General features: G+C 37.5%; 1 protein-coding gene across 1 annotated transcript; it reads right to left on the bottom strand.

Annotated features, from left to right (window-relative positions):
- On the bottom strand, positions 14,479–15,615 carry LOC109820993 (uncharacterized mitochondrial protein AtMg00810-like). The gene has a single exon (XM_020387188.1). It carries the CDS (start codon positions 15,613–15,615, stop codon positions 14,479–14,481), a length of 1,137 nt encoding a protein of 378 aa, XP_020242777.1.

Here is a 19,119-nt window from a genome sequence, read left to right as displayed (position 1 = left end):
TAAGGGTAAAAATAGGGACATCTTTGAATCTTTTGTCCGCAAAGAGGGATCCTCCTCTCTGTCCTCAGTAGTCTCTCCTCCGGTAGGCCACCCTCTCCTGGCTAGTGGTGCCGTATCTCAAGCCAAACAACCTGCATCAGATCCAAAAGGCAAGAATCCGATGGATGTCCCTGGAGATAAGGGCCCCCTTACCCAGGAGGTTGTAGCTCGGCAAGTTGGCTCAGAGTTGATGGACGTCATATTCAGAGGTATCCAGATCAAAATCCCCAAATCGTCTTGGGAAGCCATTAAAGCCAACCTTCGAGATGTGGATGATGTTGTTCCCCTCCAGGCTTCCTCGAACAATATCAACCAGGATGTTCATATTAGCTCCAGCGGCTCCATAGATTTTGCCTCATCATCCGACCCACCTCCAGGTTTTGGCCGCTCTTACAGACAAGCTAAGGTGATCAAAAACAAGTCCAATAAACGTTTGATGTCGCATCTTCCATATAGAAGGCAACTCTTTTTGATGAAGAAAGGCAAGTATCCAGGTAAATCCAAGAGCAAAACTTCCTCTTCTTCATCTACACCTCCTATTAACTCTCTTAATTTGGAGAAATTGGGGGAGATCTCTATTAATTGTGGCATCAAAGCCCCGATTGATCCAGCAGGCCTGAGAGACATCCACAGTATGGAGTGTTTAGGAGCGCCTCTCTGATGAGGGCTCCCCCTTTTCCTAAGTTGTTTTCCTCCATCTTTTCCTCATGCGGATCGGTTCTTGGAATGTTAGAGGGTTAAATAACCCCGTTAAACGTAGGCTTGTTCGTGAGTGTCTGAAGTTAGCCAATGTCCATCTAGTGGGTCTGCAAGAATCTAAACTCTGTTCTCCTAAGTCTACCTTTCCTTAGATGCCTCTGAATCTAGAGGGGGAGTCCTTCTTGGCTGGAACGATGATCTGTTTTCCTGCTCCTCCTCCTCCATTGACATTTTCTCAGTCACAGCCTTCCTCACTTACCTTCCCTCCAACTGGAAATTTGCGGTTACATCCATTTACGCCCCTTGTGACTCGGAAGATAGAGAAGTGTGTTGGTGGGAACTTAATAGGATCAGAGAATCCCACTCCCTTCCATGGGTGGTTTTTGGTGACTTCAATATGACCATGAGTCTTGCTGAAAGAAGTGGTCGCTCTAGCTCCCTCCGTGATATTGAGATTTTTCGTAATCTAGTTGACTCTATCAGTCTCATTGATCTCCCTCTCAGTGGGAGAAATTTTACCTGGTCTAATCGTAGATCTCCTCCTTCGCTTGCTAGGCTCGACAGATTTCTGGTTTCTTTGGATTTTGAGTCAAAGTTCCCGTTCCTTACCCAGACTGCTTACCCTTCTCCTTGCTCAGATCATTGTCCTATTATTCTGGACACCAACTCCCCCCACAAGTTCCCTCTTTTTAGGTTTGAGAAATTCTGGCTTTCCTCTCCCAATTTTCCTCTCTTCGTTGAGACTTGCTGGAATTCCTTCACTTCTGCTGAGGGCTCCCCTGGATCTTTCCCTCTCAAACTCAAACTAATTAGGAAGAGAATCAAATGGTGGGCCAAATACTGTCTTGTTTCCTTCAAGCACCAGTATGCTAAATCTGTTGAGCATATTAACTCTCTTAACCACATCGAAGAATCCAGATGCCTCTCCCCCTCAGAGCTTCAGCTTAGAGTTAACTTGCAAGATCATCTCCTTGCCCTTGCTAAGGCAGAAGAAATTAAGTGGAAACAAAGATCCAGAATCCAATGGTTAAAAGAAGGAGACAACAATTCTGCCTTTTTTCACAAAGTTGCCTCTTTTCGTCGCCGAAAAAATTTCATCCCTTACATTATGGTTGTCGATTCCATCATCTCAAATGAAGATGACATCAAAACATCTTTCTTTGATTACTTCTCCAAGCTCTTCCAGAAACCTCAAGATTCCAATCTCAGTCTGAACTGGGAGCTCCTATATCCTCACAATAACCTCGACCTATCTTCTCTCGATCTCCCTTTCACCCCTGAGGAAATCACTGCAGCGGTTTTTGATCTTCATCCTGACAAAGCTCCGGGGCCTGATGGGCTTCCTATGCTCTTTTATCAGCGTTTCTGGAACACCATTCAAACAGATGTCATCTCCTTCATTCAATCTCTTCATTCTCACCCTCAATCCTTACACAAAATCAACTTCTCTCATCTATGTCTCATCCCTAAGTAGGAGGGTGCCTGCAACCCTAAAGATTTTCGTCCCATTAGCCTCATTAATGGTTCATGCAAAATTTTCTCCAAGATCTTAGCCAACAGGTTGAGGAAATATGTGAATTTGCTGGTAGATGATTCTCAATCTGCATTCCAGTTGGGCAAATCCACGATGGATTCCATCCTTCTTGCTCATGAGATGATAAACTTTTGCTCCTCTGGTAAGAAAGAAATTTGTGCAGTCAAAGTAGATTTTTTTAAGGCTTTTGATTGTGTTAACTGGAATTTTCTCCTCTCCCTCCTTCAAGCTAGATGTTTCGGTCCTAAATGGTGTACTTGGATCCATTATATTCTAAGCTCTTCTAAATCTGCGGTCTTAGTCAATGGCTCCCCTTCTAATTTCTTTAGATGTTACAGGGGTCTTAAGCAAGGGGACCCTCTATCCCCCATGCTGTTTTTGCTTGTGGTAGATGTTCTGAACAAGATGCTTATCACTAGTGCAGCCTCTGGCGATTTATCTGATCTCAGTTTGAAGGGGGAACTAAACTCCATCAGAGCTCTTCAATTTGCTGATGACACTATCATTTTCACCAAAGCTTCTCCTCATGACATGATCATCCTCAGAGTTATTCTGCTCCTGTTCGCCAATATTTCTGGTCTCAGTGTCAACCCACAAAAAACCAACCTATACTATCTGGGCAAGACGCCTCAATTAGGTACACATCTAGCCTCTTTTCTTAACTGCTCTGTTGGATCCCTCCCCTTCTCTTACCTTGGTTTACCTCTCAAGAGAGGATCTCTGTCTAGAAGGGAGTGGCAACCCCTACTAGACTCCTTCAAGAAAAAACTGGCTCTATGGAAAAATAAATCCTTATCCATTGGTGGGAGATTAACTCTTCTAAACTCTGTCTCTCAGCTCTCCCTCTCTATTATATGTCGTTTTTTAAATTACCAGTTTGGGTTATTAAGGCCATTGACAGCATCAGAAGAAATTTCTTGTGGAATGGGAGCCATTCGCTCTCCAAAGTCAAATGTTTGGTCAATTGGGGCACTGTATGTAAATCCAAGCAAGAAGGTGGTTTAGGGGTTATTGACATCTCTGCCTTTAATCAAGCCCTTCTATCTAAGTGGTTCTGGAAAGCTTTTGACAGAACCTCCATCATCAGCAAAGTCATCTTTTCTCTCTACTCCAAAGACTATTCAAACCCTTTCGTGAACCCCCCTAAAAGGTCTGCATCTAAATTCTTTCATGATTTGCATTCCATCCACTCTGTTTTCTTTAGCATTGTTAGATGGAAGATTGGAGATGGCAAATCTTGCAGATTCTGGTACGACAAATGGACCAATGCTAACTCTCTACGCAGTCTTTTCCCGATAGCTTTTGGCCTTGCTTTTTCTCAACACTGTACTGTTCAGTCACAAGGTAACTGGCTCCTATCTTCATGGCAATGGCATCCCACCCTCAGAAGGGGAATTACAAATGTAGAAAAGAATGAAATTAACAACCTGTTGTCTCTTTTGGACGGGAAATACAAGGTTAACACCCTTGCCTCTGATTGCCTTGTGTGGCCCCTTCATCCCTCTGGCTCCTTCAGTGTCAAATCCTTCTACAACACCCTTATCTCTGGAGGTACGAAATCCCATCTTCACACCTTTATCTGGAAATCCCATGTTCCTCTGAAGGTCAAGATACTGTTCTGGATCATCAGCAAGAATAAGCTCAACACTAGGGCAAATCTGATTATCAAAGGCTGGAGTGGCGACCCCCGTTGCCCCCATTGCAACCAGGAAGTGGAAACCCAAGATCATTTTATCAAAGGCTGGAGTGGCGACCCCCGTTGCCCCCATTGCAACCAGGAAGTGGAAACCCAAGATCATTTGTTCATATCCTGTCCCTTAGCTGTTTCAGTTTGGAACTCCCTCCTCCCTCTTCAGCCTCCGGCTACTTGGCCTCCCTCTATGGATGCTTTGATCCTTCTATATAAAGAGCACAACTCTGGTTCAGACATTAAAGCAATATGGAAGTATTTATTGCCATGTTACTGCTGGTGGATGTGGCTTTGTCGTAACAACACTATTTTTAGAGATTACCATGCCTCCCCAACTGATATTGCGGCTAACATTGCAAGATATGTTATGTTTTGGGCAGAGGCTGAAGAAGATAGTCTTGCGAGACGTATTCATAGGGCTGCAAAGAATTTGAAGTTGCAGGAATTAGCTAAGAAGAACACTGCTGGAGACTTTGGAGACAACTTCTCCGAAGAAAGCTAGTTCAACTCACCTTGGCCATCACTTTTGTTAGTGTGCAATCAGTCCCTCATCCCTTTTTCTCTCTCCTATGTTTTGGTAATGACTGTTAGCATTTTCTGTATTGTTGTTGTTGTAGATGCAAATGTCAAGCTCTAATCACCCCCGCCGCCCCCCCCCCGCCGGCCTAGGTTGGATGTTCTATGGTATAGTTCTGGTAGGTGACACAAGGTCCGCTCCGTTAACGCGACTATTCCTTCATCGCTACGCTCCACGCTATGGCGTATTTTTGAGTAGGCTGTGTTGTACGCAGATTTCTATGCCTTGTTCTCACCTCTTATATATATATATATATATTATATATAAATAATAGTGATAATATATATATATATACTATATATACTATATTAATATCTATATATATATAATATATTATATACTATATATATATATATATATATATATATATATAATATATATATATATATATAATATATATATATATATATATATATATAGATATATGCAGGGTATCTCACCCTGTTTTCAGTTTCAAAAAAATATAATTAGCATTGCTCTATCTACATGAGAAGTTCACCTCTTTTCTTGCATCAAACTCTGAGAATATGGGAAACATTCTCCCAATTGAGGATAAATTAAAAAGAAGAAGAAGAATACATTATCTCTATTGGTGGATCCAGGACTCATGAAAAACATTGCCATCATGTAATAAATAAATAAAATAATTCATTGTTCTTCTCGACGAGTTTTTCATATTTAAAAAAAAGCATATAGTTATATCATTAGTAACATTATCAAACACGTCCTTTTCAATATATGCCGCTTAGCAACTGTGGCCCCACGTGCAATAGCTTGAAATTACATTTGTTATTGTGATATCCTCTAACCAAGCACACCCGGTTCATACATCTTGAATGTAAAGCATAAATAACATTGAACAACCAAAAAGAAAAAAAGAAAAAAAGGGAACCGGAGATAATAAGGAGTCTAAACATTTGATCAAATATTATAAATCAGTTTTAACCGTGTAATGACTAGTTTTGGATATTACCTGCCATACCTTATTGATCGTGATTCTTGCTTGAAATGTAAATAACTGATCATCATGTCTCAGCGACCGACATCCAAGGCCCAATTAAGACCACGACGGCACCGACTGTCGCTGCTGGTCATCATCCAGCGAAGCAACCGGCTGTGGCCGGTGTGAAACACCCGTTGATATCGCATGGCCGGCATATGATTCTATATAGAGATCAAAAGTCAAATCTTCATATATATGATCATTATACTTTAAGACTAAGCTACAGACTATAGTTTTCAGTTAATGTTTTTTGCGTGTTGGTACGTACGTGGCAATGAAAGACTATTCGAGTTAGCGTTCATTTAATTTGGTGGCAAGCTCTCTTCTAGCTGTTAACAAGGTTTTCAGGTAACGCTTTTGCTTTGATTTTGGGACTCAAGGGATCTTGGCCGAGTCAAAGTAAAATGTCCAATGAGAGAGCCGTCGTAAGACCGCAAAGCTCATTTCCTTCATGAGTTTATTCGGATGGAAGCTTAATTTAGACGCCTAGGTGCCGTTTGGCAAGTGTTTAAGAGAGAAGGGTAGTTAAGGAGGATGATTAACTTAGTTAATCCATCATGATGTGTCAAAAATAACTTAGTTCCGGTTGGATTAGATAGTTAACATGAAGGGTTAGTTTTTTTTTTTCTGTTTGGCAAAACGAAAAGGTTTAAGGAGGTTAATCCCATCTAATATTTTCAAATTACCAACTTTAGCCTTATTGAAAATAAGGATATTTTTAATAATTATTATATTAAGGTAACTTCAACTAGAATACTTTACATTCATCCATCTAATTAAATCATGAAAATGATCTCATTAATTTTGTATTATTTAAACAAATGATTGTTGAGAAGGATAGTAAACTTCAATAATCTAAAATCAAAACTATTCTACATATTTTATTAAAATGAATCTATAATTCTAAAGTTGAAATTGTTCCATATATTTTGACAAATATATAGCATATATATGTTAATCATATACTCATTCAAGAGCATGACTTGGAAGTATCTTTATTAATGACTACCTTTGGGATGAAGACAAATAAAGCAGCGGTTCTACCTAAGTTGGGCTTTATAGAGTATAAGTATCAAATTCAAGTTGGTTTGCTCATATAAACTTTCCGTCCCCATGTAAATCCGCATATATGTTTGCATGCACTGTCATATATATCCTTATCCAATTTTAACGGATATGAATGCGTGCTTTGCTTATCGAGGTATATATGTCTCTATGATAGGCAAATAGATACAAATAGAGTATAAGTATCAATTATTCAAGTTGTATCTGAAGTGTTTGCACTCGTAGTTAAAAGGCACTGAAGCCTTTAGTTATCTTTGAGGATTATAATAAAATTAATTACACAAAACTCTTCTAAATTTTTTTTGGGTGGTGCTTGGGTTTTTTTTGGTTGGTTGAGATGGGGTGTGGGGGTGGGGGATTGGGATCCTCTACAAATGCATAGTTTTCCTAATATCTCCTAATAAGGAGATCTTAGCCTTTAATTTATCAATCAAAGGCCAAGATCTCATCCTTATCCTTCCTCTACTTTTGCTCATGAGGAGATCATGACCTTTGATTGATAAATCAAAAGCCACGATCTCATGAGGAGATCTTAGGAACCTCCTCATGAGTAGAGGATCCCAATCCGGTTTGGGGTTACACAAAAACTTCTTGAACTTTCAAAATTTGTAGGCATCACTTAATTATTGAAAAATCTCATCAACAATATTTTCATACAGAATACAAAAGACTAGAAACGTAGCCTAATTTTTGTTTAGTAACGTCTTGCCCAATAATTCATGGTAATCGAATTTTGAATAATTCAAAAAAAATTGTATGATTTATAAAGTTTGGGATGTTTTGTGAAAATGCTCCCAAGCTCAGCAGGGTTTTGTAAAATTTGTCCTTCGGACTGGAGATTGGACAATATGAGAAATATTTGAATCACATGTGTATGTTGTATTATTTTCTTTTCTTTTTACTGATACTAGTGTGGGCCCCGTATTTTTCACGGGCTTTTTTTATCGCTACAGTAATCTTATTTTTTTATTACTACAATATACTTTTAAATGCCACAACATATTTTAAAATGCTACAGTAATATTTTTTTGAAAATACCACATCGACCCACCTCTGCTACAGTACTATATTTTAAAAATGTTGCAGCCTCTGGTCTATGCCGCAATAATATTTTTTTGGAAAATGCTAAAGTAATATAATGATTCTTGTGTTCTCCTATTGTTATAGAGGAATAAATTTTGCTAAGGGCATGTTTGGATTGAGGGGAATAAGGGAGAAGAGAAGTTAGGGGAGTCATTCACCTTGTTTGGGAACATTTAGGAGGTGAAGTTATTCACGTTAGTTCCCATTGGTTCACCCATTAATAGTATAATAAAATGGGTTTTTTTATAGAGTGTCCATCGGCACTCTATAGAAGAGGAGAGAGATAGAGAGAGATGATTGAGGAGGGGGCCCACTTGATTTGCATTGGGATCCCCTCCCCAATCATCTCTCTCTATCTCTCTCCTCTAGGGGTGTGCAACGGTCGGTTCAGTTCGGTTTTTATCAAAATTTGAACAACCGAACCGAACCGCCTATAATTCAAAACCGAACCGAACTATTGCAAGTCGGTTCGGTGCGGTTCGGTTCGGTTTGTTCGGTTCTAACTTCATCAAACTTCTTATCAAGCAAGAAACTGTGTTAAAGAAAAAAAAATATCAACAAAGTAGGAGATTATGAAGCATTAAACACTGATATAATGATATTGTTTTTAACTCATAATGATTCAAAAAATGAGTTTAGGGTTTGAGTCTTTGACTCTTTGGTGACGGGTCGGGTAGGGTTTGAGATCAGAATGGATAGTATTGCACTATATTCGGTCGATTCGGGTCGGTTCGGGTTGAAAAGTTTTCAACCCGACCCGAACCGTCCTACTCATAAAACTGATTTTTTCGGGTCGGTTCGGATCGGTTCGGTCGGTTTTTTCGGTTTGGACCGAAAATTGCTCAGCCCTACTCTCCTCCCTTATAGAGTGTTCATGGGCACTCTATAGAAAAACCCTAATAAAATTTGTTACCCCCCAAATTGGGGTGTAACCAAGGGGAAGGGAACTCCCTTCCCTTGGGAAAATTTGCAAAATAGATCGTTTTTATAAAGTAATTAGCGAAATAGACCACTTTTGAGAGTAATTAGCAAAATAGACCTCTTTTTGACAAAAGGGGTCGATTTTAAAAAAATAACTTCAGAAAACATACGGGACTACTAGTCCCGTATGTTTAAAGCTAACTAATCTAATGATTAGTGCACTGCCAAAAAGATGTCTATTTTGCTAATTACTTTTAAAAGTGGTCTATTTCGCTAATTACTTTATAAAAACGGTCTATTTTGCAAAATTTCCCCCTTCCCTTCCCTTCCCTTCCTTTTTCTCACCTAGTTTTTTTTAACTTCCCTTAACCCCATTGAAATCCAAACACACCCTAAGAGTGCCAGAAGTGGGATCAAGTTATGTAGCCTCAACCCGGCCCATTAAATAACAAAGATCAAGAGGTGTCGCTTAACCCCCACCCACTAATGTTTGGATCATTAATATAATTTGTTATGCCCATTAAATAACCAAGATCAAGATCAAGAGGGGTCGCTTATTAAGCCGCCGCCCGCCAACACCCCACCCCCCAACCCCCCAACCGTTATGTTCGGATCATTAATATAGTATTATAATCTGTCTAACAAGGATCGAGTTAGATTTTCACAAAGAAAATTATTATTTATATACTAATATGTGCAGTTACCAAGCCTCAAACAACAATAAGATCCAAGAATCAAGCAATTCATTTTTTTTTTAAACTAGCTAGTATAATGCACGTACTTTGCATGTGAACTTATATGTTTTAAGTTTTAATTTTTTTATTGAATAGTAAAACTATGTATTATTAAATAAAATTGTATAATAAAATTGCTTAAAAAGAAATATATGAATTAATTATTATTACGTAGTTATTGTAATTGAATGGTTTTCTTCTAATGATCACCTAATGTTAAATTTTTTTAATAAATCTCCAAATCTAAAATTATTCTTAAATAAAATTGTCAATTCTATAAGTTCTCTTAAATATGTCACTTCCAACTTGAAAGTTTTTAACTTAACTCTAGATTAACTAAGATGTATTAATCTTGCTAGCTTTTTCCAGATACTTGCAATATATTACAATACTTACTTCTAATTATAATTATTTAATAGGGTAAATTACACTAAACTGTTATGAACTTTCAGCCTATATGAACTTTCGAAATTACACAAAATCTCTAATGACTTTTCTGTTTCAAAGAAGATCCCTAATAACTTTTTGAATTTTGCAAATAACCCCTATAAATTAGAACCAGAAAATGGCATAAAAAAGCATTTTGAAAGTTATTGGGGGTTAGATGTAATTTAACTAAAAGACATTGGGGACTTTCTACAAAAGTTATTATGGGTTTAGTGTGATTTTGAAAGTTCGTAGGGTCTATTTACTACAAAATGTTGAAAGTTCATGGGTTTTACTATAATTTACCTTATTTAATATTAAAATTCTTAGTTCAAGTAATACTATTAAAATAATTATACTGTCTATATATTATAAAATATTTATCTAATTTACTTTTTTAACTATGCTCTCAAGTAATTTAGTACTATAAATATTTTATAAATTTTTATTATACTATAATTAATAATTAATAGTATTATTTTAATATTAAATATTTTTTTTTGTAGAAATTATAGTTTTCAATCTGTACTAAGTATAGATTATTGAGTATCATGTAATAATCTTTGAGAAAATACTCTAAAAATAATATTAAAATTATTAATTTAATTTATTTAGTAATATAATACTAAATAAATAGTGTAATTCATAATTTATGTGATATTATTAAAATAATTATACTATTTATGTGATTCAAAATTTATTCTATTTATTTTATTGCTCATTGAATTATAATATATTTCTTAATAGAAATTTAGTAATATATTACTCTATTCATACTATTATTTTAATTATTTTATTATAATTCATAATAAATATTATAATAATTTAATTAGTTACTAACTAATAATTGTGTATACTTATTTTATTTTATTATTTTTAAATAATTAATACTTTATAATATTATTGATAATTATAATTATTAAGGTGAGGAGATGTTTAATTAATAATAGGTTATATTTAATGAAAGATTAATTAAAGATAATGGTATAGTTAGAATTTATCAAAATTTGAGAGGGAAAAAATTAAAAGTTTTAACACCCCAACCCTCTTTTTATAGTAGTATAGGTATAGATGGAAAAACAATCAAGTATTTCTATACACTAACTAATTAATCAGCAATTCACAACTTAATAAACTAACTTATTGTCCTAATCTCAAGCAAAAAAGTTAGCATATGATAATATATTTAAACAAAAACTAACTTGCTAAGGATGTTTCCTCCATTTCCATGGTGTTTTTGTCAAAATAAAAACATCATGTGTTTGGAAACCATAGAGTTTTTATGGTAAAGAAACACCCAAAAATAAAAAACATCACACTTATTTGAAAATACCCTTTTATGTGTTTTGAGATTGACATGACATTTTGAGTTTGGGTAAGATGTTAGTATAGTAGCTAAATATAATCTACAACATTATAAATAATAATTTGTTAACAATATAATGCTCAATATATTATATATTTTGTATTATAATATTATATAAATAAAAATATAGTATATTAAATTATATTAAATATAATATAATATAATATATTATATTAAATCAAATTTGAATAATACAATAAAATTAATATTATGTTAAAGTTAAATATTATATTAAATTATTAAATATATTAAATTAAATTACGGAATATACGTTATAACATAATATTTATTATTACAATATAAAAATAATATAATTTAATATAATAATGTAAATGATTATTTATATACAATATAATGCTCGATCTATTATATATTATTATATTGAAGAAGTATTAATATAATATATTTTTAACTCAATATTAATATAATATATTAAATTATATTAAATATATTGTATTTTATTATAAATAATATTTTAATGTTATACTGTTTTAATATGTTTAATACTAAATTATGTTAGATATAATATATTATATTATGAATAATATTTTAGTTTTATCTTATTTTAAAATATGTTTTATATATTACTATAATATATTCAAATATGTTTAATATATCAATTTAATATATTACATTAATATGTTATATCATATTGATGAAAAATATAATATAATATAAAAATTCATAACATAAAATAAAATTTATATTAGATTACTATATATTATATTAAAATAATATAATATAATAAAATAACTATTATATCAAAGTTAAATATCATAGTAAATTATGAAATATAGTTAAAATATAAAAATATTAAACAATAAATAATTTTCTATTTTATTTAATATAACATATTATATTAGTATGTTTTATATTAAATTAATATAATATAATAAAAGTGTTAAAGTATAATAAAATCAATTTATTATATTATATTATTAAACTAAAGTATGACATATATTGATGTAATAAAATATAATCTATATTATGTATATAATATACTATTGATGGCTGATATCAAATAGTCACTAAGAGAAAATATTAAGTTGACGGAGGTCCTCTAACCCTCCAAATGTCCGGTTCTGGAGTAGGATGTTCTTCCCTGCACAAGTAGAAAATCGTAAGAGTGCGAGATTAGGTTCCCTGGTTGTTCCTCCTATGATCAAGTCAGTGATTTGCTTGAGTGGAGAAGTAAGTGAATTGTGGAAGTTCTTAAGCATAGTGGGTAGAGAAAAATATCTTACATTATTATTAAAAATAGTACCCCTATTTATAATGGTGGTAGAGGAGTAGGATGGTAATTTTGACCGAGTATATGAGAGTATTAGGGCAGAGGAATGGTAGCGTCCATAATGCACTTAATAACATTTATTGCGAGGTGTCGAATGGCAGGTCGAGTAGGTCGATCAAGGAGTCGACCTAGCTAGGGGTCGACATGTAACGCCATTTTGAAAGATGTCCTTCTGCTGCCTAAGAGTCATGCTGATTTAGGAGATCACATTCCTTTTGCTCAGTGTCTCCAGACTAGGCCTCTCCTCATTTAGTTCTTTCGTTACGCTGAGAAGAAAGAGAAAGAAGCTCTCGCTCCCAGGAAGAATCAAACTGAGAAAGGCAAAAAAAAAGAAGGAGCTTTGCTCGGTTGGCGGGAGAGAATTGGCTACTTTCTTCTTGTTCGATCCGTGTAGTCTAGGTCAGTAGATTCAGGATCTAAAGGGTCACCGTTCACCGGGGCTTCGGTCGCCGGCTCCCCTGTCATCAGGTCACCAACTTCCTTGACCTTCCGGCACTGGGCAGGATCTTGATATATTTTGAAGAAATGTACTTAGCAAAAGGTGCAGTTGTAATAAACTCGTTCTATCTCGGAATATCCATTCATTCGATACTTCCATACTCCAGTTTAAAGAGGGCTAATGGGAATACACATTGAATACTGAGATTACGCATTGAATTTTCGGTAGTAGATTCATCCTGGTCTCGGAAGAGACGAACCATTACAGGCCATTCGTAGAAGTGGTATACTATTAAGTTTTGTACGTGATGTACCCAATTCTTGCAATTGCTCTGGTTACCCTCTTTTAGCTTCTAGGCCTATTTCTTAAAAAAATACCCCCAATACCCATCGGGCCATTCCGGCCCGATGGGTATTAGGGGTATTTTGACAACTGATCAATTCTTACAACTGGAAGGATAGAGATCGTTGGCGGCAACCTTGGCATCCTTCTGGAATCTTCTACGTTAAATCATTTACAAATTTACCTTGATGCCTAAGCAGAGGGGATCAAACTCGAACTGGGAATCACGCTTGTCATCGCCGGGAGATGTCAACTTGTCGAGTCGTCCGAGCTAGGTCTTGGGTTATTTTGAAGTACTAGCTCAATTACGCATAATGTGTGACACTTGTCTGTTCTTGGTTAGAGATTACTTTACAGCACTAAAATGACTATAACGTATACAAAATATATATTATACTATTAAAAATAATATAATAAACATAATATAATGTAATAAATAATATATTAATTAATATAATATATCTGATATTAGTCTATATTATAACATATAATTAATATAATATAGTATATTAGTTAAAATAAAATATGTTATAATATATATGTTATATTTCATATATGATATTATTATAATATAATATATGTGTATGGAAATGGTCAAACAGAGTATTGAACCAGAGCTCAAAATGGTGTTTTCAAAACACTTTGAGAAAACACACAATGACATGGTATTTCTTTAGAAAAGCACAAAAAAAACTCACTTTGGTATCCAAACGCACCTTAGCTATCAGTTTTAAAATTGACGCATAGTTTGTTCAATAATTTTTTTTCTTTGCATTTTTTCAGATACATAAAATGGAAAATCCTGAATTTCAATCCAACAATGGTGTAAAAGAACGGTGCATTCATGAGGACATAGAAGGAGGTGAGTATTGTAGGCTTTGAAACAGGATCGGCCCAAGTACAAAACCTGTAAGCTATATGCAAACCTGTAAACAAAGAGAGTTTGACTGATTTTGAGAGAACGAACAGCAAGACAGAGGATGTTCTCAGGGATCCTTTTCTATATATTTGCTTCTCTGCTTTTTTTTTTAATACAAGCAATGAAGGAGCAGGAACTTCTCAATTAATTTTTTATTCACGTTCTAAATCTCATAAAGATTGTTTACATATATATAAAGATTCATAGGGATGAGATTACAACTTGAATCTTCATCCAATAACTAGAAAAACTATCCACTAACTAGTATTCTACTATAACTAGAAATCTATCTAATAACTTGGACTTCAACTAACTAGTTCGGCCTGATTAACAATCTCACATTCTCCCCCTTAATCTAGACGAGACTCTAAGTCCCTTACTCCTAGCAGCTCCCGCATCTCGATGAACTTCACCCTTGCTAGTGCCTTCGTGAGAATATCTGCTCGCTGCTCGCTCGTGCTTACGAACTCCACTTTAATCTGTCCTCGCTCAACACACTCACGAATGAAGTGAAAGCGTGTGTCAATATGCTTGCTTCTTCCATGGAAAACCGGATTCTTCATCAAGGCAATCGCGGACTTGTTGTCGATGAAGAGTGTAACCGGCTTGGGCTCACTCCCAATCACCTCGCTAATTAAACTCCTCAGCCACAGGACTTGGCATGCTGCTGCAGTTGCTGCCATAAATTCTGCCTCGCAGGATGATAATGACATCGTCTTCTGCTTCTGTGATGTCCAAGTGACCATGCTGTCACCTAGATAGAATGTCATGCCGCCTGTGCTGCGCCTTTCATCAACGTCTCCCGCAAGATCACTGTTAGTGAATCCCACCAACTCTTCATTACCTCGATCTCGTTTGTACACCAATCCGTAGGACACAATACCCTTCACGTACCTCAGAATATGCTTGACAGCCTGTCGATGCAAAACTGTAGGGTGCTCCATGTACCTACTCACAATCCCCACGACATATGTGATATCGGGTCGGGTGTGAGTTAGGTACCTTAAACATCCGATGATGTGTCTATACTCTGTCACGTCCACCGGTGTTCCTTCAGAATCCTTTCCAAGTTTTAGCTTTGCTTCCATGGGATATTGGATCGGGTTGCAATCCATCATGCCGAACTGACCCAAAACTTTCTTCGCATAGGGCGCCTGCCTTAGCGCAATGAAATCATCTCGTTGATCCACCTCAATACCAAGATAATAGGAAAGTAACCCAAGGTCACTCATCTCGAACTCCTTCATCATCTGTTGCTTGAAGAACTTGATCTCATCCGCTCTCGAGCCCGTAACGATCAAGTTATCCACGTACACGCCAACAATGAGTATATCCCCTCTGTTACTCCTGGTGTATACCGCCTGCTCCTGAGTACATCTTGCAAATCTGATGCCCTTCATGCATTTGTCGAGGTGCATGTTCCATGCCCGAGGTGCTTGGCGTAAACCGTAGAGTGCCTTTGAAAGTTTGTAGACATTTGTAGGCATAAAAAATTGCCTATAGGTTCTCGCATATAGCTCGAGATAAAAAAAAGACGATGAATGTTACTATCCGAGTCAAGGAGGATTATCTGAGTCAAAGAAGATCATCTGATATTGTAGAGAAGCTAAAAAGCACACGAAATAAGTCGGCGAAGCGTACGAGTCTGTGAAACATGCTAAACGATAAAGGAACAACTCAACCAGGAGTTATGCTTTATCCACAAAAGGATGAAGTACCATGTGTGTCTCATCTACTCTATGAGTGTTTTTCCTATGGAAAGTTGTAGATCTCTTCATCAGCTTTCCAACGCATCTTGGATCATCTCATTCCGAGATCGGACGAGAGAGTTAGAGCCAAAATACCCGAGACAACACAAACTGTCTCGGAAGTGCGAGACAGTCTTCACTGTCTCGGAATGCGAGACAGTCATGACTATCTCGTACCAAATCTGAAGAAGGTCAAAAGACAAAAGTTGTAGATCTCTTCGTCAGCTTTCCAACGCATCTTGGATCATCTCATTCTGAGATCGTACGAGAGAGTTAGAGCTAAAATACCCGAGACAACACAAACTGTTTCGGAAGTGCGAGACAGACTTCACTGTTTCGGGAAGTGCGAGACAACATCTTGGATCGTTTTTTGACGGTTTTTTAGCTTCATAACTACTTGAGATCAACCATAAACGTGGGGAGATGGTTACAAACTGAAAGGAGACCCACTAACATCATAAAAGGATGGTATTTAGGTAGTGGGACGATGGTTACAAAAGGGGACTGATTAGAGAGCATCCAAGGGGGCTGATTAGAGAGCATCCGATCGAGCATTTGATTGAACAATTCAGAGCAGAGAGAGCATACAAAACAGTTCTTGGTGTGATTCCTTGAGATTCGAGCTTTGACTTGATCTTAAGAAGAACGATCATCTTACTTTGATAAGATCTTCGTTTCAAATTCTCACTTCGATAAACGAAGGAAGAATCATTAAGCCCCCTTCACGATCTGTGATTCGGCGGTCCACGAGTCAAAGCACTCCCGGCACAGGCAAAGTCCCACAAAACAAGAATCGATAGACGATTTTTGTGTTATTTTCTCAAGAGTTATAATTTTTATTTTGTTGTGTAAAAAAAGTCTTATAAAAAGACTATTTTTTTTGAATTTGTTGTAATCGACCGAAGATATAATGAATTCCATAACAAAACCAACTTTTGGTGAAAACAACCTTGTGTTCTTGATTCTTTACAACGAACCCATCAGGTTGAAGCACATACACTTCTTCTTGGAGATCATCATTTAGGAATACCGACTTCACATCCAGATGGTGCACCTCTCACCCGTTCTGTGCTGATATAGCGAGGATTATTCTGATGGTATCAAGTCTCGCCACAGGTGCAAACACCTCATCGAAGTCCACGCCATGCTGCTGAACGTAGCCTTTTGCTACAAGTCTTGCCTTGTGCTTGAGAATGTTGTCTTCATTGTCCTTCTTCAGCTTGTACACCCATTTGAGACCAATGGATTTGGAACCACACGGTAACTCCGTGAGTACCCAAGTCTTATTCTTCTCGATGGCCTCCAAATCCTTCTCCATGGCTGTCCGCCATTCTTGATCTGTTGCAGCCTCAAGATAGCTCGTGAGTTCTTCAGTGATCAGAAACAATTCCTCTGCAGGGAGATCAATCACCTCCGTCTCTGCATAGATATCCGCTTGGGACCGGTAGCGCATAGGTTCATCTGGAGTCATCACTACAGCTTCAGGGGGTCCGGTCAACTCCAATGCAATGGGGCTTGCTGCCTTAGCAGCTGATCCTAGACCAGCAACTGTTTGCAGACTGGTTCGGCCTGCAGGTGGCTGCCTTGTTCGGTCTGTCGACTGTCCAGATTTACCTCTGGTCATCTCCAATGCAGCAGGAACTGCTGCTTCAGCGGCTGTTCTTGGACCAGCAACCAACTGCGACGCTTGGTTTGGGTAGTCGCTGGCAGTCATTAGTTTTTTTGTTTTTGTCGTTCTTCGTGGCCAGCAGGCTGTCCAGCCTAACTGGCGCTGACTGCGTTCGGCCAGCAGCGGGAGATGGGCTTAGGGGTGGGATTGGACAATTGCACCGCCTATAGTGCCGACTGCTATTGATTCCCCTTCCGCTGTGAACTCCACCCAGCTGGGTGGTCCTACATCTCCATCTGCGCTCCATTGCCATTCTTTTCCTTCCTCGAACGCGACATCCCTGCTAACCTGAATTTTGCCGTGTTGAGGGTCATAAAGGCGATGCGCTTTGCTTCCATCCTCTACCCTAATATACATCATTGGCGTGCTCCGGTCGTCGAGTTTCTTATGAGAAGGACCTGCAATCTTCACATGCGCCACACGTCCAAAAACTTTCAAGTGTTCTAGGTGGTGTTTCTTACCAAACCAAGTTTCGTAAGGAGTGTGGTCGTACAATGCCTTGGTTGGTAGTCGGTTGAGTATGTACACCGCATGCCTGACCGCTTCACCCCACATTGTTCCAGGCATATGCATGCTTTTAAGTAAGCTTCTCGCCATGTCCATCACCGTGCGGTTACGCCTCTCCACTACATTGTTTTGCTGCGGGGTGTACGATGCAGTGAGATGACGCTTGATGCCGTAGTCTTCACATAACTTGGTGAACTCCTTTGACAGAAACTCGCCACCACGATCTGTCCTCAATGTCTTCACCTTGTGGTCACATGCGTTCTCCACCTCTGTTTTGAACTTCTTGAAGGTTTCAAGAGCTTGACTCTTGGCCTTCAACATGTATACCCACATCCATCGACTGAAATCATCAACAACAAGAAGGAAGTATCTGTTACCAGCAAGTGTAGATGGGGTGATAGGTCCACATAGGTCAGCATGTAATAACTCCAGCGGCTTCTGAGCTCTAAAGTTTGCTTGCGAAGGGAACGACAGTCTTGTTTGCTTGGCGACGAGGCATCCTTCGCATAGTTGATTCGGGTGTAAGATCTTCGGCAACCCGGAAGCCATCCTCTTATCAGTCATCATCTTGAGGGCAAAGAAATTGACATGCCCAAGGTGAGCATGCCATAACCAAGCTGGATCGTTAATGTTCACCATCAAACACGCCGGCCTGCAAGTCTTTAACTCTATCCTGTACAATCGGTTAGTTGAACGTGTCACCCTCATCAAGAGAGCACCGTTCCTATCAAACACCCTCAGGAACTCATCAGCAATAACAACCTTACTCCCATCTTCAGTCATCTGACCAAGACTAATAATGTTAGATTTCAAGCTTGGAATATAATATACCTCAGGTAGTAGCATTTGATCGCCATTGTTGCACTGAAAGAGGATAGAACCTTTCCCCTTGATCTCTACTGCGGATCCATCACCAAACTTGACGGTTCCGATGATGTTCTCGTTGAGCTCCTTGAACTTGCCTCGGTGGCCGGTCATGTGATTGCTAGCTCCGTTGTCAAGGTACCAAACGTCGTTGGCAACTTGTGCCTCCCCCGCTGTGAGTAAGTTTGGCACCACCTTCTCCT

This window comes from Asparagus officinalis, chromosome 8, assembly GCF_001876935.1.
Source record: "Asparagus officinalis chromosome 8, Aspof.V1, whole genome shotgun sequence".
In the NCBI taxonomy this organism is placed as follows: domain Eukaryota; kingdom Viridiplantae; phylum Streptophyta; class Magnoliopsida; order Asparagales; family Asparagaceae; genus Asparagus; species Asparagus officinalis.
This window is presented reverse-complemented; position numbering and strand designations above follow the sequence as displayed.

What these genes read in the sequence shown, in the direction of transcription:
- LOC109820993 (XM_020387188.1), bottom strand. Translation starts at nt 15,615, where the DNA reads ATGCCTACAAATGTCTACAAACTTTCAAAGGCACTCTACGGTTTACGC.